Below are 25064 nucleotides of genomic sequence, written 5' to 3'. Positions count from 1 at the left end.
GAATTAGAGTGGGTGAAATTTGTAGGTTTAGTAAATTTGGACTCACACAACCTCCATGTTACAGTTCACAGAATCCAAGAAAGGACTGAAAATCAAACAGACTTTTTACCTTTAATTAATGTGAGAGAATCCGGATCCTAATGCAGAGAGTTACTTACTGTGGGAGGTGCGAGGGCTGGGAGGAAAGCTCACGTGCCAACCTGCGTTTCATCACATTAACAGGACCCACGTCCTTATCTCTGTTTCCCTGCAGAATTTCCTTTCCAAGCAATGGTATGGAGAGATTTCCCGGGACACCAAGAATTGGAAGATTATCCTGTGTCTGTTTATGATTCCCTTGGTTGGCTGTGGCTTTGTATCGTTTAGGTAAGAAACCAAGGCCCATAACCGTGTGTGTGTGAGTGTGTGTGTATGTACATGTACCCATGTGTGCGTGTGAGTGTATCTGTGTGTGTGTGTGTGTGCTTGTGCAAAGGATTAGAAGGCCTGGAGGTCATGGCATTCTCTCTAGTGCCTGCATATTTAGATCCGGGGTCTTCTCTGGCTTTGCCTGGGGTTGGTTTCAAACAGGCAGAGGTGGAGTTGTCTCTTCAGTATCCGAGGCAGCATTTGCATTTGTCGATCACGAAATGTGAAGGCCTGAATGTTGGCGGGGTCAGTCAGAGAGCACAGTTCTGACCCCGCCCTGCCCCTGGCAGCTGGGGGCCTGTGTTCATCCACGCTGGGAAGTGGGGTGGCTGCCATGTGGTGGTGTGCATGGTGGTGACGGCCCTCTTACCTACCGGGCAGGAGGAAGCCAGTGGACAAGCACAAGAGGCTGCTGTGGTCCTACGTGGCGTTCTTCACCTCCCCATTTGTGGTCTTCTCCTGGAACGTGGTCTTCTACATTGCCTTCCTTCTGCTCTTCGCCTACGTGCTCCTCATGGATTTTCACCCCGTGCCGCAGCCCCCCGAGCTGGTCCTCTATGTGCTGGTCTTGGTCCTGTTCTGCGATGAAGTGAGACAGGTAGGGCGGCCCCGTGGACGCCTCGTCCCTCCCTCGGGGGGCGTCGTCCTCCCTCAGTCCCTGGTGCGCTTTGGGCGTCTCCGCACCCCCAGTGAGACTTCCCAGACAGAGCCCACTCTCTGCTCTCTGATCACTGTTAATAGACGGAAATGAATTACTTAGGACCAGGAATGAGCTTGAAGAGAAGACTGTCCTGGGGCTGTAGGCCCACTCCTGCCGTCAGGAGCCGTTATCGTCCCTGCGGGGTGGCACCGTGAGTGGCAGGGGAGATGGAAGGACGTTTGAGCTGAGAGCTATCATACTGGCCAGCGTGTCAGAGGGATGAGGTTGGAGGCACATAAGTTCTTGTGGGTTTCAGGGAGATTGTGTGAATTAACTGATGATGCTTTTCTGCAGTTTCCTGGGGTCTGCAGTTTTTGGCATCCTCTCCCCAGTACTGAACCCAGATATTTAGCCCAGGCCTGGCAGGTAACAGCTGCTCAGGTAGTAACTGTTGAATAAATAAATGGTGAAGGAAGATGCTGTCCCCGAACCATTATGAAAAGTCCTCCAGAAAATCCTTTCTGACTTAGCAGTTTATGAATTGTTTGAGAGCTCTCTTGCTGTCATTTCTCTTGTCCCTTCTGAGCCCAAACCCAATGTCATATCCATTGCAGGTTCTGAGATACTATGAAGAGTGCTCGGAGGGCTTTGGAGGGGCAAAGAAAGCTGTACTGACCTCACAGAGTGGCTAAATCGGTTTTAACTATCATGCCAGCTTTGATAGATGCTTTTTGTGGCTTCCAGGCATCCTGGTTTGAGAAAGATCCCGAGGCTCTGTCGGCTCTCAGCAAGAGAGTGTCTGGTCAGTTAGCATGTCTGCCAGGGGCAGGATGGGGGAGGAGTCCTGGCCCCGGGCCCTGGCTCTGCCTTCCCCTGCCTAGGAGGTGGGAGGTGCAACTGACTGGGGATGGGGGATGGAGGTGAGGTGAAGGTGGAGGAAGAAAAAGGCGAGTGGCGTAGGTCAGTGCTGAGCACGGGAGATGACCAAGCCTCTCTGCCAGCGACTCCCCCCACCCCCCACCAGGACAGGGTCCTGCTGAGGCGCAGAGGATTCTGGGACTTGAGATCAGCCTGCTGAGAGCCTCATGTACTCACTGACTTATGAGGTCACAGCCCATCCAGGTGCATGGAGGTTAGGCCCTTAATGCTAAATTTTGGGGGGACACAGTTGAACCCATACCGCCTGCGTAGTCTTTCTCTCAGCTGTCTTGACTTGCCGGCTCTCTTTATGACTTACTGTGCATCAGCAGCGAGGGGGTAAAAATGTCCTGCTTGACAGAAGCAGAGAAAGAGGGAAGGGGATTCAACATTTAAAACAGGAATGGGCCAGGCCGGTGCTGGAAAGCCAGGGCCCGGCTCTGTGTTTCCTAGGACCCTCCTGAGCGTCATCCTAGCGGCTGGCTCTGCACGAGGTCATCACACGTGTTCCCTTCTCCTAACTGGGGTGGTCAGGTTCTGGGCTCTGGCTTCCTCCTTCCCCCGTCTTGGGTGCAGTTGACCACCTTTCAAAGGCAGGTCCAGGAGAAACAGCTTCCCAGTTTACTTTTGCAGAGGAGGGGGATGAAAGGGTGAGGCTAGGGGGATCTGTCACCCTGGATGGGGTCACCCTCTCATCCGCGGGGGACTGGGGAGGCCCTTCTGGCCACAGCGTCCATGCCACTGGTCTGGACTGGTCCATGGAGGTCGGTGGGCTGGGAGGGCGGTTCCGACTCCTGGCAGGGCACTCGGAGGGGCCCTGAGCTCTGTGGGCTTAGCGGGTATGGCCAGGGTGCACTGTAAGGTGCCAGGAAAGGCCTGGGGTTCGTGCAAACTTGAGCACCAGGCTTCGTGGTTCTGGTTCCTTCATCTCAGGTGCCCAGCCTGACACCTGCAATGTGGCACCGAATAGAATCAGGTAACAGTGAGGTCCTGGCCCCACGAGGAAGTAAGTCACAGGCACAGATGCGCGTAGAGGAAGCAGGTGGGAGGGAAGAATGGGCAGGGACTGGTGGTAACTTACTTGGTGTCTTTGATCTTCTGGTTCCTCTCCTTTCACGGGCATCTTTCCTCCTGCAAGAGGCTACTGAGAGGACCATGCAGCCGGGGCCTTCCTGGGGCCGCGCCGTGTACGTCCCACGCAGCAGCAGCTCTTCGGGGTGCTTGCTTTGTGCTCTGAGGGTCCTCGCAGGTACTCTGTGGCCGCCCCGAATTGAGCGGCATGAAGATGACCTCGTTCAGACGCTTGCTTCTTGTTCAGACCTGGTCCTCAGGGTTGAGTGCAGGAGCTGGCCGTGCATGCTTCTGGCTAGCGTGTGTGTGTTTTCTGAGAAACGAATCGATGAGGCAGGGTCTTTGTGCCACTGCAGAGCTGCCCCGTGACTGAGGGTGAGAGAGCGCTCACGGGCTGTGGCTGGGGAGGTGGGCGGGAGCCGTGTGAAGGGGCCCAGGGCGTCCTTTGGAGCAGAGGAGCTCTTCGTGGCTGCCTCTTGGAATGGTTGATACAGAGTGAAACACGTGGTCCTGCTCCTTGCTGTCCCTCACTCAGGCTCCCAAATGTTTCTCCTGACCCTGCCACCCCTCTGCATCGAGACACAGCAGCTGCTGTGAAAGTCCACACGTTGTCTGGTTCCACCAGGCATCTAAGGAAGTCATGGGCCCAGAGAGGGGACTTCCGCTTTAGAAGGCGCGGCTTGGCCAGATGGAAGATTCAGGGAGATTTCTTGACTTAGATTAAATACTTCATTCGTGTGTTTCTGTTGTTCAGTAAATATTTACTGAGCACCCACTATGTTCCAGGCACTGTTCTAAACACTGGGGATAGAGCAGGGAACCGGAAAGGCAAGTCGCTGTGTCCTTATGGAGATTTCCTCCAGTAGCGGTGACAGGCAGGGGCGTTTCTGGGTGCCGCCGGTGGGCGGGCGAGAGCAGCACCTGGGAGGTCGACCAGTAAGATTCGAAGCCCTTCGCTCACAAACTTCTCCATGCCAGTTCGTCTGTGCATGTGATGACTCAGCCACTCATTGGGGTCATGTAGGAAGGAGGCTCAGGACAAGTGCTTTCTACTTGGAGAAGGACCCTGGGCAGGTGTCTAGGGTGAAGCGTCTCCCAGGAGAGACACAGAGCAGGGACGCTGGGTGGGAGTGGACGTGATGGGGGGTCAGGAACCTCGGGGAGCAGGGAGGGCAGTGGACTGTGCAGGTGCCTGGGTAGCATCCTTCCTGGGGCCTGCTGGGGGGAAGCAGTGCCCCCAAGGTCTGGCTGAGTCCCGGCTATTCTGTCTGCCTTTAATTTTATAACGGGTGATGCATAGGACTGAGGGTGATGAGGACGTATGGCTTTGTTTACAGGTTTCTTCTCTTTCTTTTTAAACATTGCTGTTGAATGGCCACTTTTAATTCAGCAATGGCATGGGAAGCGCCTCGTGCTCAGGGTTAGAAGTGTGGGGTCAAGTCCAGCTTTGCCTTCCGAGATCTTCGCCAGCTGATCAGCTATGAGTAAGCCAGTCCGCAGAACACAGCCTTGAGGATTCTTGTCATTAGAGGAATCCGACACTAGGGGTCGCAGTTTCTCCTCTTGTCTGCAGACTCCTGCCTTTGGAATCCTCAACGTGGTCAGTTTCCTCCAACAATCAGTTCTGCTGTCCTGGGGCTGTCTTCATTAACCGAATTCACACTTGTTAGAAAAAAAACAAAACTAAATAGGATGCTACCTGTTTGAGGTTGTGTCCGGGTGTCAGAAAGTGTGCTCTTAAGTGTCTCCTCCTGTCTCCTTCCCCGGGGGCAGATGTTGACATGCTACATTGGAATCTTTAAGCAAGGAAGTCTGTATGTGCAAATGTCCATTAAACAGATTGTGGATATTTATGTAAAAGGGAGACAAGTTCCATCATGTCCTCATGGAAAGCACTGTGCGACCTTAAGGTCCATTGAACCCCAAATCTGAAAGACATGATGAAATACGGTCCTGGTATTTTATATGAGTACAGCTCATTTCTGGCATTCCATTCAGAAAGGCCTCCATTTATTAAAAAAAAAATTTCTCACTGCAGTGGTGCCTTTGAGCACCAGCATTGATCTACTTAGGGTTTATCCCATCACTCAGGCCGAGGTTCTCAAAGTCACAGGGGCAGAGGCCGAGCCATACTGGGGCTGCCCAGTTGCCGGGCACCTACCTGCCTCCCGGACTGGGACTTTGAAGGGGGAGCAGGCAACAGAAGGGGCATGTCCTGGCCACCCTAGTCTTACAAATGGCTCTTGATGGGTGGTAGTCGGTGTTGCTGGGACCTCCCAAATGGACAGGTGGGAATCCTGACTTGATTTCTGAGCCCATGAGTTCAGCCATCCCACAGTGGAACATGGTCAGACCTGGGAGGTGTTCATATTTCCTCCGTGCTCAATTTGGTGATGTCCTCACCCCCTTTGTCCATTCAAGTTGCTATTTGTATTTATAAATAAATGAAGGGAGATACTTCTTGAGAAACTGATGATGTTTCTTGAATCCCTGTCAAAGCTACAGTGGTAGGATCTCCATGGGGTCTAAAGCAGTGCAATGCTGGAAGGGGAAGCTTGGGTTCAGAGCCCTGAGGCCCCCTCTTGCTGGCCATCTGCCTCTGGGCAGGCTGCCTAGCTTTTATTTCTAGGCCTTGGTTTCAGGTACAAAATAGGAAATATAATATGTAAATGTCAGATGGACCCAGAGTGGCGAGTTCATTCAGTGAATTGGAAACTGCCACGTCCCTTTGATGGCGCTCCTTTGTGGTTGCTTCCCTGCCTCGCAGGAGTGTCTGGTGGCTTATTATCTGAGCTCCCTTGGCCCTTTGGTCTTGTCTCTCCTCCAACCCTTAACATGTTTCACTTAGATGTCTGCCTCTAAATATCTGGACCAGTGGACTGTTCGAGAATCTGATGTCTGTGTTCAAGGAGCCTGGCATAGGGGTTTGGAGTCCCACGGACTCTCAGTAAATGTGTTTGGAATGGACTGACAGATCAAAGGGTCCAGTGGCCACCCTAAAACCAGCCCCGTCCAGTGTGTGGGTCACCGGAGACACCATCCAGACGCAGACTTCTAATGGATGATCCTTTCCTCCTCTGTCTCAGTGTTCTCCTGGCATGCTTTCTCTGAGAGATCATGACAGCTGCAATGAAAATCATGATAAAAGGATCCCTAGGCACACAGCCCTTGTGTGTGTGTCAGTCATTTCTGTGGGCACATCTGTCCTCACAGGTGCCACATGCAGCACCTGTGTACAGATTTTAGAAGATTCCTTGTATCAAGATGTTTTATTGCCAGATGCCAGAAAATTAATGCACAAATCTATCATGATGACAGTATGGCTAACACCCTTTAGAGTTGGGCAGTGCACAGCTTACACCACTGGACATGTCGCCCTGGTTCCACATTTGCCCACACAGTTTGTACTCACCCTCTGCAGGTTCATCTTTAAAGAACAGTGAGGACACATGAGTTCTTTCTCTTGACTTTGTCAGCAGCACATGAATAACAGAACAGCAAGCATGCAACCTACTTTCCAGTGCCCCTGGAATAGCTTGGGGCGTGTGCTAGGGCTTACTTGGCACATCATTGGCTCAAAGAGGATCTGGAAAAAGATGTGCGAATGTGAAAAATCTGGAAGCAGTTGATGTTTCCCAGCTGCTGTGTCCCCTATCTGTCCCTTTCTGTGTTGCAGTGGTACATAAATGGGGTGAATTATTTTACCGACCTGTGGAATGTCATGGACACGCTTGGGCTCTTTTACTTCATAGCAGGAATTGCATTTCGGTAAGTAGTACTCACCACTTTCCCAATTTCAGGTGGTTTTGGATTCTCTTGGGTGGAAATGTGAAGGGAAGATCTTTGTGACATTTGAAGCCCAAGATAAGCTTTCACCTCCTCCCCCAACTGGAGATTATTACAAACAACCATTGTCTCTGCTTCTCGGAGATACAGCTTGGTAGGCATGATGTTGTGTGTCCTCTCTTCCCCCAGCCTGGTCATCTGTAATTGAAAAGGGATTCTTCAACTGGTTTTCTCCTTGCTTACAGAATAAGGGAAAGATAATTAGAAATTGAGGAGAGTAGAGAATGAGGAGAATGTTAAATATCTCATCACTTTTCCTTTTGGGCCACATAATCTAAAATGCACTGAACTTCAACTTGAATGCTGGGTACAGGGTCTGCCCTCCATTACAAGCACATTTCTTCCTTTCTGGAGCCAGAGCATATGATTAGCAAAACTAATTTAGAGTTACAGTTGAAGGCAAAAAGCAGTGTGTGCTCCACATGATAAACTGAGTTGTGCTCAGACCTGTGGCTCACCTGCCCGTGCCCACACCCCTCCAGGCTTACCTTCCCCAGACAGCTTCAAGGTAAAGGTCATCATTGTATCTGAGCGGCACACATGATGCCCCTGTGGGAAAAGCCCGATTATTCATATTTACACCTACCCAGAATGAGATGGTTTATGAATGATCACACTACGACAGCTCATTTTCCTCCCCCAGGAGTCCCCTTTCTGCTTGGATTAACGGCCCAGTATTTGAATCACTGTTGGAAATGATTTCTAGAGCCTTCCAGTTAGAAGGCACATCTGGCTTTCAATTAACGTGTTAGCAGGTGGTCAGCTAATCATTAGTACTAATAATTAAGCTAAGTTTAGGGGAAGTCTGGTGGGGTCAAGCCCCATGTGGTCGGGCTGGGTGGGGCCTGGGATCATCCCAGAGGCCGCGTGAGCCGGGAAGGTGGCCGTGTGACTGGCTCCCAGCCTTGCTTCTGCGGGTGAAGGACAGGTGTCTGGGGCCTCTGGAAGCTTCGCTTTGTGGGCCATCCTTGCCCCTCCTGGAGTCCAGGAGGGAGGAAGACCATGGCCTCTGGTCTTCAGTGACTGATGGGTGGTGGGGTGTCCCTGATCTGTTCCCACACTCTTTCTTGGTTCCTTGGCTTTTGGCTCTTTCTTCACATTTTGTGATTTTTATAAACAAACCTTTGGGATGTTTTGTCATTATCTCATAGATTCTGTCCCCCTTCTTTCCCTAGGCTCCAGTCTTCTAATAAAACCTCTCTGTATTCCGGACGAGTCATTTTTTGCCTGGATTACATTATATTCACTCTAAGGTTGATCCACATTTTTACTGTCAGCAGAAATTTAGGACCCAAGATTATAATGTTGCAGAGGATGGTAAGAGTGAAGACCGCTTGTCGTTGTCCTTTACCCGGTACCCAGAGTCCCTTGAATTGTGGATAGGAGGATTTTGTCCAGAGAATGTTGCATTTCAGTCAGTAAGGTTTCCTTTCAGCTTAAAATTTAACAAAAGACAAGTGTTAGGAGCAAAAGGCTTAACTGAGGGCATTGTGAATAAAGAGACCTACTTAGATTTTGTATGTGACCAGGTGCTTTCCTATGACTCTTAACAACTCACAAAGAGCAGAGGATAGGGACTCTTACACCCATTTTAGAGATGTGGACAGTCAGGTCCAAGGAGGTTCAGCTTGTCTGTGGTCCTGCAGAGAGCTCTGAGTGCAGCCAGGGTTGGAACTTCAATCTTGGTTCTCATGACAGTAATACAGATGTAGGGAGAGCCCTACCAGGCTCATGTCACAGGGACACATCGTGGGAAGATAATTACACACTGGCGATGTTGCTTTCCTAAGCTTGTTTTCCAGATGACCCAAGCGTCCCGTGCTTCTGTCCTTAAAATCAGATGGCCATTTCGTTAGCTCATCTGGAGGTTCCTTTCCAACACTGAGGTTCTTTGAATTTGTGGTTTTAATTCAAAGCATAGCTGAGGCATCAAGTCACCATGAACTCATGCTATGTGTGCAAAGAATTAAAAAAAATTAAACAGCACTTTTGTCTAATAAGGATTATTTTCCTTAAAAAGAAAAAAAACTAAGGAAGTAATTTAGGCACTTAGAGAACGTGAGCCTCATGAGATGTAGGAAAGGAGAGATGCCCCAGGTTAGATCCCTCATGCCCTCAAGCTGGTCTGGAGACCTGTAGGCAAAAATGCATCCATTTTAATTCTGGGAAATAGATGTTCCAATACCCAAAGGTGACAAGGGACGTTTTTTAAATTAGAGAATGAATGCTGGTGGTTTGGGTTCCCTGGGCCCTCTCCACGGCCAGCTGACTGGCCGAGTTGCCCGTGGCATTCCTGACCCCCATTCTCATGTCGTCTCCCGACAGATGGTCGATGTGTTCTTCTTCCTGTTCCTCTTTGCCGTGTGGATGGTGGCCTTTGGTGTGGCCAGGCAGGGGATCCTCCGGCAAAATGAGCACCGCTGGAGGTGGATATTCCGCTCGGTCATCTATGAGCCATACCTGGCCATGTTTGGCCAGGTGCCCAGCGACGTGGACGGTGAGCCAGGCCTGACCTGGATGGGGACAGCTGGGAGGAGGCAGTTGCTTCCAGAACCGGCCTGTGCAGCTCCCTGCTCTGAGCCTGGCTGTCTCAGAAGCACATGGCTGGGGTTGGGCCAACACCAGGGAGTGAACACTGACCCTCAAAGCCTTTTCTTTGCTGCTGAGCAGGAGTTTACTTCTGCCTTGCACACCATGCCCAACCTGTCAGCACACAATTTTTAAACTTTTCAAAAATAGTGTTTCTCATATTTTCAATAGCAGCAAGCCTCACTAGTTTAGTAATGAGTGTTGTGGGTTGTATGCTGTATAAGTGGGTGCCCATTTATTTCAAAAAGAGCAATATCGAACATTTTGCTTTGGAACCTCCTGCGTCAGTGTACTGCCAACTGTCTTTTGGAGGCAGGCTAAAACGGCAGGAATTTGCCCACACCCAGTTCACATGAGGAAAGTGTGGGGCGTGTGCAAACTGGTGAGTGTTTTGCATGCACTTTCTAGAGCATCTTCCTCATGCTGACAGTAGCCTGGGCTTGTCATGATGAAATGAGCTCTGTGATTTTCCTGCCTTGTTGGCCGCATTTTTCAGCTGTCTGGTGTTTTCTCGATTATCCCTGTGGCCCCGTGCAGTCTTTCTACCTCTTCTGCAGCCTTTTCCGGGATCTTAGAAACAGCTTGATGTTCATGCGGTGGTGGACAGGCACCTTGTTGCTGTTATCCACATCTGCACACTGAACTCGCCGTTTTGCCTAAGTGAGCGCACTTGGTGCTCACGACAGCGTGCGTGTGGGTGGTTTCGTCTCACATGAGGCTGCTCACGGTGGCAGGTGGGGTTCAAATCCTGGCCAGCCATGGGTGCGCTGTGTGCCCTGGGAAGCAGCCTTAGAGGCCCCTGTGTCGTGTCCGTGACCCTGCTGTGGTTTCATCCCCACTCCAATTCATCAGCTTTGTCCCTACATGTCTTTGAAACCCAACCACTTTTCACCACCACCAGCACCGCTCCCCCAAGCATCCTCATCACCTGCCTGAATAGCGTAGTGGTGACCTCCTCGTTCCCTGTGGCTCCTGTGTTCTGTGCTACAGCCAATGCGATCCTTTAATAAAGAGAATCGATGTCTCATTCCTTTGCTTAAAGCAGCCTAATGGATCCCGTTATTTTCAGTATAAAGATAAAAACGGTCACGTCTGGTCACTGCACATCCTGTTCTCTCATTTCCACCGATCCTCCAACCCCCTACCACAGGGCCTTTGCATGTGCTGTTCCTGCTCTGGATGCTCTGGGCACCCGTTTCTCCCCATGCATGTGGTTGCTTCCTGTTCATCCTGCTCTGTCCAGAGAACTTTCTTTCTTGGGGAAGCTCTTTCTTCTGGATGAGCAACCTCAGTTCATGTCTACCTCGCACATGCGCATGGCCTTTGTAACACTTCGCAGAGGATGAGATTTTAAACTTGAGTGGTTGTTATCCACCTACCCAAAGAGGCTGGAAGCTCCCCGAGGGCAGGCACCTTGTCTCCATTGCCCTCCCTTTTACCTCCATTCCCAGTGGAGCCCCTGGCACTTAGTAGCTACTCAGTAAATACTGAGTGGATGAACACGGGATTCTAACAGTGCCCAGCACATTACATGATCATCGCTGTGTCCCCACGGCAGCTGTGGACCATCCTCTCCTGTGGGCCCTCACTTAGCCTTCTGATTTCTACATCCTTAGGCACCACGTACGACTTCTCCCACTGCACCTTCACTGGGAACGAGTCCAAGCCGCTGTGTGTGGAGCTGGACGAGCAGAGCCTGCCGCGCTTCCCCGAGTGGATCACCATCCCCCTGGTGTGCATCTACATGCTCTCCACCAACATCCTGCTGGTCAACCTGCTGGTCGCCATGTTCGGGTATGTGCTCGGCCACAAGGTCACGGGTGTCCATGCCAGGCCGGGCCCCACGCCGGGCAGGGCTGGAGGAGCTTGGGGCAGAGCTACAAAGGTTTACCCTGGAGAAGCTTATGTTACAGCTGGTGGTCTGGAGGGAGTGGGGGCTAAAGGGACTACATTAAAAGTGCAGTGCGTCCCTATTAGCCGTGCTGTAAGTTTCTATTAGACACCAGAGACAAGCACCTGTAACCCCATCCAGTACGTTCAAACCCCGATATTCAGCATCCCCTTAACAGTCTCCCCAAGCGCTGTGACATTGGTATGATGGTGAGTCTGTGCAGTTCGACTCATCCAAAAGGCTCTTATTTCCTATGCAGTTCGAGGTGTGGCTTCTAGGGTTTAAAAGACTCAGCCTTGAGTTAATTGCTGCTTAAAAACTTTCAGTTTAAATACAAATCAGAAAAGCAGAGGCAGGAGTGTGACTCCTCCGCGGACTTACACCTGGCGGGGTTCAGGAAGAGTACCTGGCGACTCTGAGATAGTTCATTGCCTGGGGCGATTTTCCTTAATACGCTTAGAAAATCGTGTTTCGCATTTCCCATCAGCCCGTGTAGTAGTTTCAGGGGAGTACTTTAGTTTTATGCTGTTGCTTTAAGGTAGGTAGTCGTTTTGAATACACGAATCCTGGTACAGACAGACAGGCAACTTGGCAATAAAATACAGCCTAAACAGTCACTTCTTAATCTTTGGGGTAGAAGAGAAACCCTAGCAAAACCAGAAACCAGGAAACTATGACAGACAAGAAAAGCATATTTGATTTCATAAAACAAGGGTTGGCAGTAGAGGACATCCTACATGAAGCTACATGACAAATGACAGAATGGGGGGAGTGTCCGCACGCGGTGAACGAAGGCTTTCACCTCCTTACACAGAAAGAGCTTCTGCTTTGTCCAGCTTCTACGCTGTGGCCGCAGTGATGTTTCGGAAATGTCATTGTTTAACAATCTGGAGGGATTTTGGTATTTTCCCATCACTTTCATGGAAATTTTCAGGGGCCTGGCCTCCTCCCTAAGGCCATCCGTGACCTGGCCTTTGACCGTGGCTTCAGGCGTGAGCCCTGCTGCCCTGTCCCCAGCAGGCTGCCAGGTGTCCATCCCTGAGCAGGGTGACCTGTCATGCCTGGTGCTTTGGCCAACGCTGGTCCCTCTGTCGGGATTCCCGGTTCCATCTCGACCATCTCCTGCCCCATTCCTGGTTGCCCTTTAAGGAGCCAGGCACCATCTTTTGCCTGACGCTTCCTGATGTCCTTCCCACTTTTTGTAGAGATGTCTTTCCCACTTTTATCCATGGGCGCCTTGCACAGTGACAACCTTCTGTCCGTCTGGACGGTAAGCTCTGGGGGATGGAGATTGTGCCTCTCTCAGCACCTGGCACTTTGTAGTTTTGCTGGATGAGCAATAAGGACAGGGTTCTTTCCCATGTCTCATTTGTTATTCAGTTATCGGTTAGGAACTCAGCTTCCAGGTCTGTTATTTGCTGAGAAGCATCAATGGTGAATAACAGATCAGCAAAGGATTCATCATGTAGTTGGATAATACCTGCTCTGTGACTGGCGCCTGGGTCACGAAGATTGCATGGGTGTTTGTCTCATGAGGCCTTAAGGAAGGAAGGTGTAACCTTTTCTGTCACCGCTCCTAACTGGTGGCCAGGGAAGGACAGGAGGCCTGTGTCGTTCACAGGATGCAGCCAGAGGTCCCCAAGTCTGAGCTTACAGGGAAGGTGGCAGGTGATGGGTGATGGTGTGTCCACGTGAGAGCAGGGAAGGGGGGACCAGTCCCCAAACCTGAAGTGAGAGTGGGGAGGAAACGGGATGGTTTGGGGTCATATTTGCAGTGACAACATATCTGACCACCCTTTGCATTGAACACTGGATAGTCCCTGTGAAAACTGACCATGAGTATAATTTCTACAGAGATTAAACGGAAGGTGCCAACAGCTCCCGTGCCAGGACCTTTGAGCTATGCCAATTCAGTAAATCTCCGTGAGGCACAGAGTAGAGCTTTTATGTAGCACTTTCCTGACTCTGTGTGCTATGAGCTGTTCACAGAAGCCATTTCCCAGGAGCCAGGCACACGTGTCATCCATTATCGGCATCAGAGCCATGAAACGATCGAAGCTGGAGGCAGGAGGGGCTGGAGCCAGCCTGTCATTCTCAGGTCAGGGAAATGGATGCTGGCAGCTTCGGGTCTACGGCCCTGGCCCCACTGCTGCCGGCTGGCCTAGACCATCCAGAGCTCAAGCACGGTTCTCCCCTCCACGAGGCGGGGGCCATGGTGCCCCACCCACTGCAGCCCCACTCAGTGGTCACGTGGGACAACTTAGGGCCATGCCTTCCCTTGGGGGCCACTCAGATCGGTCTGGGTTAAGCCAGAGGCCTTTTCTCTGTTCGTGCCCATTTGGGAACTTGAGAGCAGCTTGAGGGGTCCCCTTGCCATCCTTGGGCTAAATCTGAGCACGGTTTCTGACGGGTGGGATGGTTCTGGGCTTCCTCTGAGCCGACAGCCGTGCTGTGACCCCTGTCTGGCACCACATCAGAATATTCATGTAAAAGCTTAGCCGTACACAATGGCAACCTTCTGAACTGTAACATAAATGTACTCTTGGGAATTTTAAAGCAGTATTGGAGTGCTATCTAGATGGTGTTCAAAGGGGAAAGGGAATGGCTGTAAACATCTATAATTATCCTACATGAAAATTACCGACCACAGGCCCTGTGTGGCTTGGCAGAGCATGAAGTGAACTTAAAGCCGTTCCTGACTCTGGGTCATCTTAACACAGAGCTGTGCTGCTTACGGGCGCTGTGTCCTGATGGTAAACCCACCCTGTGTCTTTCTTTGGAAAAGAACTTATTAAACATGTTCTAATCTAGGATGATTTCTAAGAATAGAATATTTTTTTAAATTTAGGAATACTATATATTCATTATGAATATGCAGAAAGTAGAAAAAAAGAAAATAGTCACCAGGTATGGACTAAAGATTTGGGTGCTATTTCGACAGCCCAAGGGAGACTATTGAATGGGGTGAAAAGAAGAAAAAGTGAGCAGAGAGTATAATAATAGCAATAGCTTAAAGTTACTGTTATTCTCTGCCAGTCATATCCAAGTGCTTTCCAGGCACTATCTATTTAATTATTAGTCATTTTTGTATAGGTGTGACTTTATTACCATTTTACAAATGAGAAGTTGGAGATAAGTCTCTGCTGTTAAAGGACTTGATAGGCTCAGAAACCTATTAACCTAGTATCATATAACAAATCCAGTGTTATACACAAAATAATGTAATATAATATAATAATACAATATAAGCAGCACAAAAAAGGGCAAAGGACTGTGGTGCATGGAGTGGGGAGTTATTAATTGTGACAGAATATAGGAGGTGGGCTAGGGTCAGCAGCAGTAAGCAGAGGGGGCATTTGTTCAGAGGACTCCATGCCTGGAGCCTGGAGCCTGGCCCGGCAGGGAGAGGTGGGGAGAGAAAGCAAATCTGGGGCCAATCAGCAGCAGCAGAGTGTGGAAAGGCAGGCGAGTGCTGGGGATGGAGTGTGCTTTACGCCATGTTACAAAATTGGGATATTTCCTTGTACGTAAGGAAGGTTTTGTGGGCCTCTTCACAGGCATATGGCACCATCTTAGTTGTGTTACTCTGATAACAATTTACTAAGCTGAGTTAGCATTTCAAAAATCCATGCAATGAAATTGCTGCTTATTGCTCACTGTTGGCTTGGCACCTGCTTTTTTTGGTGCTGAGGAACAGGGTGGGACCTGGGATGGCCGAACATTTTAACCCTCACGGTGGGTCCCTGGGACATGGTAAAAGTCGGGGTCCCCAGGGGTCATGGCGGTACTGCCCGGATGTTGCTGGTGTGTCGGGGAAAGATTAACAGACAGAAAACATGAAATCTGTGATTGCACAGAGCTTCGCGGAGGTGATTTCTGGTTGAAATCCAGCTGGCAAGTTTCTTATCTTTCAACGTATTCTAAAATTCTGTGCTTGTTTTAGCATCTGCTTTTTCTTTGTGGATTTTTTCCAGACTTGTCATTCAGTTCTGTTTATCAGTCTTTCCATTTTGGTTTTTACTACCAAATGGCTTTCATTACTGATTTTTAAAAATCATTTTAACATCTGCTGTACAAGTCCCCCTCATTATTCTCATTCAAAAGTTTCCTGGCTTTTCTCTCGTATTTAATCATTTGGAGGGAACCAGGCTCACCTTTGGAAATCCTTTTTTCTTCCCACTTCCACTTGCAAAAAAAAAAAAAGCTTGTGAATTTTATTTTGATGACATTAACCTTGTAAAAACCACTTAGGGGGAAGCTAGCATCTTTAAAAACTGGAATCTTATCATCCAGGAAAAATGGTGTGATTCTCCATTTATTCAAATATATATATAGTTTCTCAGTGAAAGCTTATGGTTTTAATTCATATGGATGTGGCAGATGTTTTTGTTATATTTCTTTCTAGCCATTTGTGATCATGAGATATTTTTTCTATTATGTTTTTTTCAGTAAGTACTTTTTGATATGTAGGAAGGCCATTAAAGTTTTGCTTATTTATTTTGGAATGTGTCCTTACTGAATTCTTCTTTTTTCTTTTTATCCTGTCATGGAAGGTTCCTCCTATTTCTTACTTATTAAGCTCCTTTCCTCTTTTTTTTTTTTCTAATCAGAAATGGATGTTGAATTTCCCAGAAGACTTTCTAGCAACTATTGAAATATTTTTCCTTTTGATCTATGATGTATTATGAAAATGATGAATTATATAAATGATGTAAATATTTAGTCATCTTTCTGTTCTTCGGTTGTGGTCTTTTATCCTTTTAACGTTTTGCTGGATTTCATTTAGGTACAAGGCTATTTGAATCCTAAACATTTGTTATCTCTTGGTAACATTTTCGGTGTCAGCGAATTTCTGGAAGTGTGTCTGTGGGTGGGGGCCTCTTGCTCAGCTTGGATCATCTGAGGAGACAGGGCTCAGTCACCACCACACATCTGCCAGCTGGGTAGCTGAGGGCACAGGGCATCACTGAAGATGTAGAGTCAAAGGCGACCTTGCCGAATTCCTCTTGGGCTCTTGGGCTAGACGCTGGGTGGTTAGGGGTCAGCAGGGGGACTCGGAGGACGTTCTGAGTTGTGGTGGGTGAGAGTCTGGAGAGATGGCCTCTGAGCTGCTCTGGACAGTTGGTTTTGTCGAGGGGACTGTGGTATAAGCACCAGAACTCAGCCTCTCCTCTGAGAAATGGAAAACAATGTCTAAAGAATATGAAGATTATTTTAGCAAAGCAATTTGAAGCAGTGTTCAATTATCAGCCTTCCCTGGGGAGCCCTCGTGCCTCTTTGGCTGAGTCCAGAACTGATTTGAAAGATAAAGAACCATTTGGAAGCTGCTACCTATGGGGAAGGTGGAACTCAGTGTATAAATAAATCTCAGTGTGGCCAATCCTGGAAATGGGTTATTTATGCAAAGAAGCTCTTAGGTATTAGTATCCTGCAGTAACCGGCCAGCTGCCCTGCTCCCTGTTACTGTTTGCCTAGGAAAGGAGCGACGCTCGCTGGAGCCCACCTGTGCCCGGAGGTGCAGGGAAGCAGGGATTCCAACCCGAGGCTCCTTGCCCCCAACCAGGTTGTTGTCCTGAGAAACACATGAGGCAGTTCTTCAAAACAGAGAGTGATTCAAATGCTAAAATCTACACATTCTAGACCAGAGAAGGGTGACATTTTCTGTAAGGGCCAGCTAGGGTCTTCACTTCGGCCAGATATACTGAAAGAAGCACCCAGGCCCCGCCCCCTCTGTTTCAGAAGAACCATTCTTAGCTCATGGTCCCTACAAATGAGGCGGGACATTGGATTCAGCCCTGGTTGCAGTTTGCCAGTCCCTTTTCTCACTGACCTAGAAGACATGCGGTGTTTTGTCTTCTGCCCCTGGGTAATCAGCAAAGCCAACTTGCAGATTTCTCCCCACCTGGACCCTCCCGGGACACAGCCCGACTCTGGGCTCCCGAGGAAGGGAGGGAGGCCCCCTGCCAGAAATCACCTTCCCCTGCTCTGGCATCCTAAATGCTTCTCCCTTCAGCAGGAGCTATTCATTCCTTTTGAATAAAACCTCCAGGAGCTACATTTGATGCATTAAAATGGATGCTGCGTTTTCTCGTGCTGGCGCATTGAGCCAAGTACATTCCATTTTCGACAGGCTACGTTAGAATTTTCATATCCTCCTAGGGGCAATAATTTGCATGTGATACTCATTCTGGCACAAAGTAGTAAACTGAGGTCTGGCAAGTCCTTAGCCCAGACTTCACTAATGTGGGGCACGTCCGTGGTTGTCTTGCATCACAGCTGCCAGAGCCTGTGGTGCCCTTTCCCGACACAGAACCGGCAGGGGCGAGCCACGATGAATGGCTATGCTTGCCCCTGGCCGCTAAACAACCTGACCTACATTTGGAAGAAACACCAGGCTACCTGCTGGGTTCAGTTTGCTGCACCCTCGTGCTTCACTGTCCCATCTGTTTTCCATCTAAAAAATCTGCCATATAATGTTGACATGAGCAGCACTCGAGCAGCCACTTCACATGCCTAGTATAGGAGTTTACATATAACAGATATTCCATCAGCATTATTCCCTTCCCTTCAAAGACCTTGCCCTGTTGAAGAGCCACTTGTTGCAAAAGCCTGCCCAGCCCAGAATCCAGGAGCTGGGGTAGACCTCAGAGGTGTCTGGTTCCATCAGTAATGCCCGAGATGAGCGAAGCCAAGCTTATAAGCAAAGCCAGAGCCATGATCTGTGTAGGTTAGTGTTTTGCTTATGTGTTTAAAATTTTCTTAGCTGAAGGTATTTGAGTCTTAGACTGTAGTGTACTGAGGGGCAAGAATGAGGTCACACAACAAATGTATCCAGCTTCTCTGCCTGGTCACCCCAGTTGGGTTCGGCCGGAATCAGGAGAGTTGAACTCATCCCTACTCAGGATTTGATTACCGGACACTTCAGGGGGCTCCTCGCTGCTGCTTCAGCTCTGAAGGGATGATTTGATAATAGCAATCAAAGTGTCTTGGATGGTTGAACTTCACAAATGGTAAAATGCTTCATAGTTATTTTTCACCAAGTATTTCTACCAAACCCTTTTGAAACAGAGCATAGCTCAAGCCTTTTATTGAAAAAGAGCAGAGCCCAAACCATTTCACAGGCCACTCTGGGAGGTGGTCTCATGTGGTGGCAAAGCAAATGGATGCTGGGCCTGGTCTCGAGCTCCAGATCCGGCGTCATCACTTCCTATCTGTGGGACTCAGACCATCCACAGCCCTGCTGTGCCTCAGTTTCCTGATCTGTTGATCACAGGGGATAATAGGTCTTGCATCCTAGACAGAGTTGTCTGCACATTAGATCAGTAATGTAAGTAGGCTGTGTAGAACTGTGTCTGGTATATAGAAAGTGTTAGCTATCTTATAGTCAGTTTAATCTGTTACTGATAGATCAGTGGTACAACCAGACATTTTTTCAATGAACAGACACTTTTCTAATTATGTAAGTAATTCATGCTCATTGCACAGTGGTTGGAAAGCAAACAGAAAGGAGAATAAGGGGCACCTGTGACGTGATGCCAGCTATGACCACCATTAATGATGGGTCTGCTTCTCCCTGGAGTTGTGATTTACACAGTGAGATAATGCTGTAAGCCTAAATTTGAGCCCAATTTTCTTCACTTTACATATACTAATGGTGTTTTCCCAAAGTATGAAAACTATGAATACAATTTTTAACTGCTGCCTAATGTAATCCTCTGGCTTTCCCACCATGCATGATAGATCTTAGTGTCGAACATTTCGGTTTTCCATTCTGTTGGGGTGGGGACTGGGGCAGTGGCGCCTTGCTGTGCATGGCAAACAGCGACGTGTGCATAGCACCTTTATAGATTTCCTTTTCTCAGTATCTCCTCAGTCTTAGGTTAAATTTCCAGGAGTAAAATCACTGGACCAAATGGATGAACAGTTTTACGTTCTTGATAAATATTAGCAAACTAGTCTCCAGACTGTTTACAATTAAATTCCCATAAGCAATGTACAAGGGGGAAATTATTCAGAAGAGAGTTGACACCTCGGCCTCTCTGTATCCTTGCTTTTTGTGTTAGGAGAAAAGAGAGTCCTTGAAGGGTCTGGAAATAAAACTAATTTTAAAGTTTGTTGGATGATTTTTGTGATTAAAAAAATAACCCAAAAGAAAAGAAAAGCCAGCCACACGTTGGCCCCGTGTGATGGGTGGGCAGTTCTGGCCCTGACAGCAGTGTGGACGCGGCTCTCACGCCTGAACCCAAGCCACTGCGGTAACAGCTGATTGTCAGTATTACCGTGCTTGGCAGTGGCGTGGGGGTGTCGGGGAGGCTGAGGCTGGACCATCTCTCCTCTCCTGCAGCTACACTGTGGGCACCGTCCAGGAGAACAACGACCAGGTCTGGAAATTCCAGAGGTACTTCCTGGTGCAGGAGTACTGCAGCCGCCTGAACATCCCCTTCCCCTTCGTCATCTTCGCCTACTTCTACATGGTGCTGAAGAAGTGCCTCAGCTGCTGCTGCAAGCACAGGAGCCCGGAGTCCTCTGCCTGCTGTGAGTGGCTTAGCCATGGGTGCTTGGGATCCAGGCAGGGACGGGTTCCCGGGACGCACGCCTGGTCCGTATCTAACCGGAAGGAGGTGTTCGGTATTTCTAGGCTCTCCACTGTGTCTGTAAAGCCTGGGCATCAGGCCAGCCAAGAGGATGAGTAGGTTAAGAAAGTGTTGTGGATCTGCTGGGAGAGCCTTATTCTGGGAGGATGAGGTTTGGAAAATTTAATAGTAATGTAAATACTCTGTTCAACAAGCACAATTTGCGGGATGGGGGGTCAAAACGTGACTGTGTTTTCGCCCTCTCTTGCTTCTGTGGAATTTGTTCTCTGGGAGATGGCAGCCCCGGCCCCGGCAGGGTCATGATTTTGCTGGCTGCTCAGGGACAGAAAATATGACAGTTACTTTACTGGGCAAAACAGTCTCAATTTAGAAATTAGAACATACAGTCCCTTATATTAAGCAGCCTATAATTGCCATTTAGAGGGGAGATGCCCCTGATAGTGCACCTCTCTCAGCTGGCAGCGTTGTCAGGACGGGTGGGCTGCTGACTGTCTCCTCTCCTTCTGCTCCCCTTCCCTCCCACCCCCGAGCTGTCTTTGCTGAGCCCAGGGAGGAAGGAGGAGAAAGAGCAGAAAGTCCTTTCTAGAAACAGTGGTGGTGTTCTGCCGGCTCCATACCCTCTGGCCAGGCGTGTGTTCAGAGCTGATCCTTTTCTGTGGGGGTGGCTGAGGGGGTCTGTCAGCTGTTCCCTGGCTGGCCCCTCTGACCGCAGCTCCCAGGATGTGGCAAGGCCTTCTCTGGTGGCTGCTCCAGAGGTTCAGTCCACTCGACACAGGCTGTCCCTGAGGGGGACCTATTTCCTTTTGGAAGGCAGGAACGCACACAGGTGGTTTGTTCTCTCTCTCCCACCTCCTTAGCCCCGATAAACCAGTGCCTCTCCTCACCCTGCTTTGGGAGCCTGGGTTCTCAGTCACACCTGGGTCCGGGCTCCCCTTTGAATGCAGGGAGCACGCCTCCAACTCTCTTCCCTGTATCGGGCTAGCTTTCCTTACTGCCTGATCCTGGAGCCACTAAGCCAGACAAGTCTTCATGGCCCTCAGACATGTTTCAACCAAATTAAGCATGAAAGGAGAGAAAAGCCTATTTTTATTCATTTGATGTTTGAACACAAAGGAAAAGAGAGAAGAGGCACCACCGGCCCATTCACTTTTCCTTCCCACCTCAGATTTAAGCCAGGGGACCCATTTCTGGGGTGGGATGAGGTGGCATTGGGTGCAGACCCAACTTCTCCATCGGGCGCCACACCAGGGCCCACATGTGTACTTCAGGGGCCCCAAAAATCTCTTGAATATCAGGAAAAAGAATAAATTTTCAGGGCATAGAGAACATACTGGTATATATTTGTCTTTATACCAACTCAGTTACAAAGTAGTTCTAATATTTTTTATTGAGAAAAAAGTAAATTCAACCTTAACTTTAGTTTTTAATCCATCTTTTTGATCCACACTCTGGCCCTCAGGGCCGAAGTGAGCCATGTGATGGGGGGGCAGTGGCCGTGGGGGCTTGCCTCTCAGTAACTCACCTGCCATAAGAACTAGATTTGACCAACTGGAATGAAAACCCTTCTCTAGCCGTAGCTCTGAGCACTCCAAAATTAGCTTTGATTCCTTGAGCAATTTAAAATACAAATTTCTGACCCTTAATGGCTCCGACGGCTTTCACCGTTGGAAAATGCGCAGGACCCAGGCTGACCCCAGGTACGCATATGGCCCGATTTGCTTGCTCCTCACCACGCTTCGGCAATTGAACACGGATCTTTAAGAAAGATTCTTCATATTTCTCAGTACTTAGCTAATATTCCCTTGCCACTCTTCTAAACTGGACATATTTTCACAAGCAATTTGAATATCTCTGTTTCCCTTCCTTGAATAAAACCTTTCCTGAGCAGGATCTGTGCTGGTGAGGATATTACAGAAATGTGTGAACTTGGCTCCAGAAAATGACCTTTAGTGATTTGGGATAGAAGTAGATGCCTCAGTATTGATGAATCATTCAATTAGTCTTATCACTTATATTCTAGATGGACACCAAGAACCAGTGAAAGAATTCTCATCAGATGTCTCATAAAGAGGGACATAAAAGAAGGGAAAAATCACTGCATTCTTATAAGTCCCCATGCAAGAGCCTACCAACCTCATTTCCCACCACAGTCCTCTTTGGAAGATTTTTGGAAAACCTGCCCACACCTGCTTCAGATCTGGGCTTAGAACAGAGTGAGGCAAGAATAGACAAGCATAGGCAAGGAAAATGCATGAGAAGGGACATAGACCTACACGAGCCCATAGCCAAGAGATGCTGGAAAGGCAGTCATTTTGCAGGAGGCCCTCATTCCTCCACAGATGTTAACTCTCAGTTCTGGGGATTCAGCCATGAGCAGAGGTGTGTGGGGCTGGGCTGGTGGGCTGCAGCCTGGCGGGGAGCCAGACCTGGGGTGAGGCAGTTAGTGTCACGGGGATCCTGCGATCCAGGGAGTGAGGGGGGCCTGGGGAGCACTGCTTCAACAGATGCATGTCAAGTGCCCTCTGCGTGGCAGCGGGCCCTGTGGATATGGTGATAAATAAGAGAGAAGCCATCCTAGCCCTCAAACAAGGCTCATAATCTAGAGAAGAGTGAAAATGAACAAATCGGAATTGAGAAGTATGAGACATGTCAATTTCCGAGAATGTTCATGGGGCCGTCATAGCCACGGTGTGGACGCTGAAGCCCCAGGCTAGCGTGTGTCAGGGAGGACACCCCAGAGGGAGGCGATGGCCAAGCTGAGCCCCAGGAAGTGAGCTGGAGTTAGCCTCGCGCAGGGGCGGGGGCCGGGGGGAGGCCCCAGGATACGGAGGGGACAGAGAGGGGAGGAGGGAGTGGAGGGCGGACGAGAGAAGGTCTGCAGGTTAATGAAAGACCCAGGGCCAAGGCCCCCAGCCTCCACATGGTATGTCCTAAGTCCCCAGGGAAGGAAAAAATGTAGACAGAAGACACGATGGGTCGAGAAATGGGGACATAAATCGTGAAACTTTGCAAACCCCTCTTGCTGATTGAACTTATTTCCCTGAAGATGGAAGTGAGCAAGAAAACTGCCAGGGCCTGCCGTGGACACCGTCAGATCAGCATCTGTTCTCCTGACTTGGGGAAGAGCCGTCAATTTAGGGTTTTAGGAGTGGGCGGGGGTCATGAGATGTGACCCCAGTGGAGCACTCATTGTAGAAAGAAAAGTCTCTGCTAGATGGAAGAAGGGGGTCTTGGGGGCCGCTTGGGGGAGGGTAATGTAAGGGAGAAGCCAGTACATAAAACCAAGGAACACAGTCAGGTTCTTGTTGCCATAGTGATTTTTGCCAGGATGAATTAGAGATTTTCTGCTCTGTCGGGCCTCATTCCTGCTATGTACAGGTGTGTCACCCAGTGGCTGCTGGCGGTGTTCATGTGTTGCCCTCTGCTCTTTTCTTTGTTGAACCTGATAAAATGGACACTGACTGCCCTTGCTGGATTCATGTTCCCTATAGGGCTGATCATTCCTCTATCCTAACTCAAGTATTTTGATGACTCGGAAAGTAAAAATATGGATTTTACTAACCTACATGTAATACTTGTTGGCAATTAAGAAAAATTTTACTTGCCAAGAACCAGTATTTTTTTGTGGGATATTTTTTCCTTAACTATATAGATATGGAGGCAAGATGCTCATAAACATGACTTTCACTATTGGTTATGACATATTTCTGTGCCATTCCTGGGGCTGTGATCCCCTAAAGTCTGGCTTTCAGAATGTAAATGTAACAAAGGCCCCCAGCTCATGTCACAGTTTAAAGAATAGTCATAGTCAACCCTTTTAACAACATTATTTCAAGACATTAAATGTCACTTTGGGATGTCATTAGCTATCATGTGTATCTGATTGCCTTTCTTAATGAAGATGAGTGTTTTGACAGTTTGGATAAGTTGCTGTCTTTTTCCCCATCATTTTGCCTTGGGAGACAAAGTGAGTTATTTATGACTAACAGAGTGAAGTCTTTATATTGGGGATGGGACTTGGACGCTGCAATCTGGAATTTGTGCTCAAAAACCACAGCCAAACATCAGAGGCACGTGATTACACATCTCAGAACTGTCTTTGGGTCTGTTGTGAAGCTGTGACCCAGTGAGTGTCTGTAGCCTGAGTCTATGGGTTCAGGCGGCGCAGTCCATGCCTTCAGATTTGGAGGCAAATGAAAGGAAACTTAGGAAATGAATTGTCAGCTAGAGGCTCTGATAACAAGTTTCATATTTTTTCTTGAACAGCCCCAGAGAAGAAACAAACAACAGATAAAAGATGCAGGGAGTAAGATTTTACCTCAGGAGAAACTAAAAACAGTATCAAGCAAGTAGTGATTGGAAAGGAAATGACTAGCCCTGTGAGGGAGTGAATTCCCCATCGCTGGGGAATCAGAATCTGTTGGATTCCGGTTGCACACGGGTGGATGGGAAGGACTGCATGGGATGAAGGTCCATTCTCCGGAGATACATTGTACTCAGTCCAGTGTCAGAGACACAGCAAGCTCAGTGTGTAAGTGAGGACAAATCTGTCCTTTGGATTTGGGATGGGATTGAGAAGGCGGGACAAAATGCATTACATTCTCCAAAAACTTACTTAATAATTAAGCACAATAAGAACATAAAAATGGAAACAAAGCCCCTGATTTGGCCAGCTAGTAGACAGGAGCTTCAGCTGGAGGAAGCAAACAGAAAAGTCAGAAATGAATGACATTAATCTGCACCCCTCCCCAGGGCTCTCTGGGAGGGTTAAGCTCTTATAATTGCAGAAAAATACACTGTGGGCAGTTGACATTCACTCTCTTCAAATCGTTCTTATTTTCAGGAAGGAATAAAGAAATAGGGGGCATGGGTGGCTGCAGAAGGACAGGGTCCTTCTCCTCCCGATGTGCACAGATGACAGGAGAAAGGGTGCTGAGAGCCAGTTAACCCACTGGGGACTTTCAGGAGGTGCCTGATCATGGCTCATTCATTTCTTTCTTCTTGGAGGTTGTGAATACCAGAAATCCACAGTACCCTCTGGTTGCCAGAAACCCCAGTAGTAATTCATTTCCTAAGTTTACTTGCCATTTGCCCCCAAATGATGAGG

General features: G+C 48.8%; 1 protein-coding gene across 4 annotated transcripts in view; it reads left to right on the top strand.

The window, feature by feature from the left end:
• The window catches only part of TRPM8 (transient receptor potential cation channel subfamily M member 8), a 134663-nt gene that overhangs the window by 89429 nt on the left and 20170 nt on the right, over positions 1-25064 (top strand). For all 4 annotated transcript variants that reach the window (XR_008998131.1, XR_005033032.2, XR_005033033.2 and 1 more), the window contains exons 16-22: positions 254-366; positions 790-1006; positions 6714-6805; positions 8059-8200; positions 9209-9380; positions 11089-11266; positions 19708-19898. Coding sequence is in view for 1 of the 4 variants with exons in the window: in XM_036927211.2 (XP_036783106.1) it covers positions 254-366; positions 790-1006; positions 6714-6805; positions 8059-8200; positions 9209-9380; positions 11089-11266; positions 19708-19898 (1105 nt within the window). In the remaining 3 variants the exon portion in view is untranslated. The remainder of the gene's footprint in view (positions 1-253; positions 367-789; positions 1007-6713; positions 6806-8058; positions 8201-9208; positions 9381-11088; positions 11267-19707; positions 19899-25064) is intronic.

This window comes from Manis pentadactyla, chromosome 6, assembly GCF_030020395.1.
Source record: "Manis pentadactyla isolate mManPen7 chromosome 6, mManPen7.hap1, whole genome shotgun sequence".
In the NCBI taxonomy this organism is placed as follows: domain Eukaryota; kingdom Metazoa; phylum Chordata; class Mammalia; order Pholidota; family Manidae; genus Manis; species Manis pentadactyla.
This window is presented reverse-complemented; position numbering and strand designations above follow the sequence as displayed.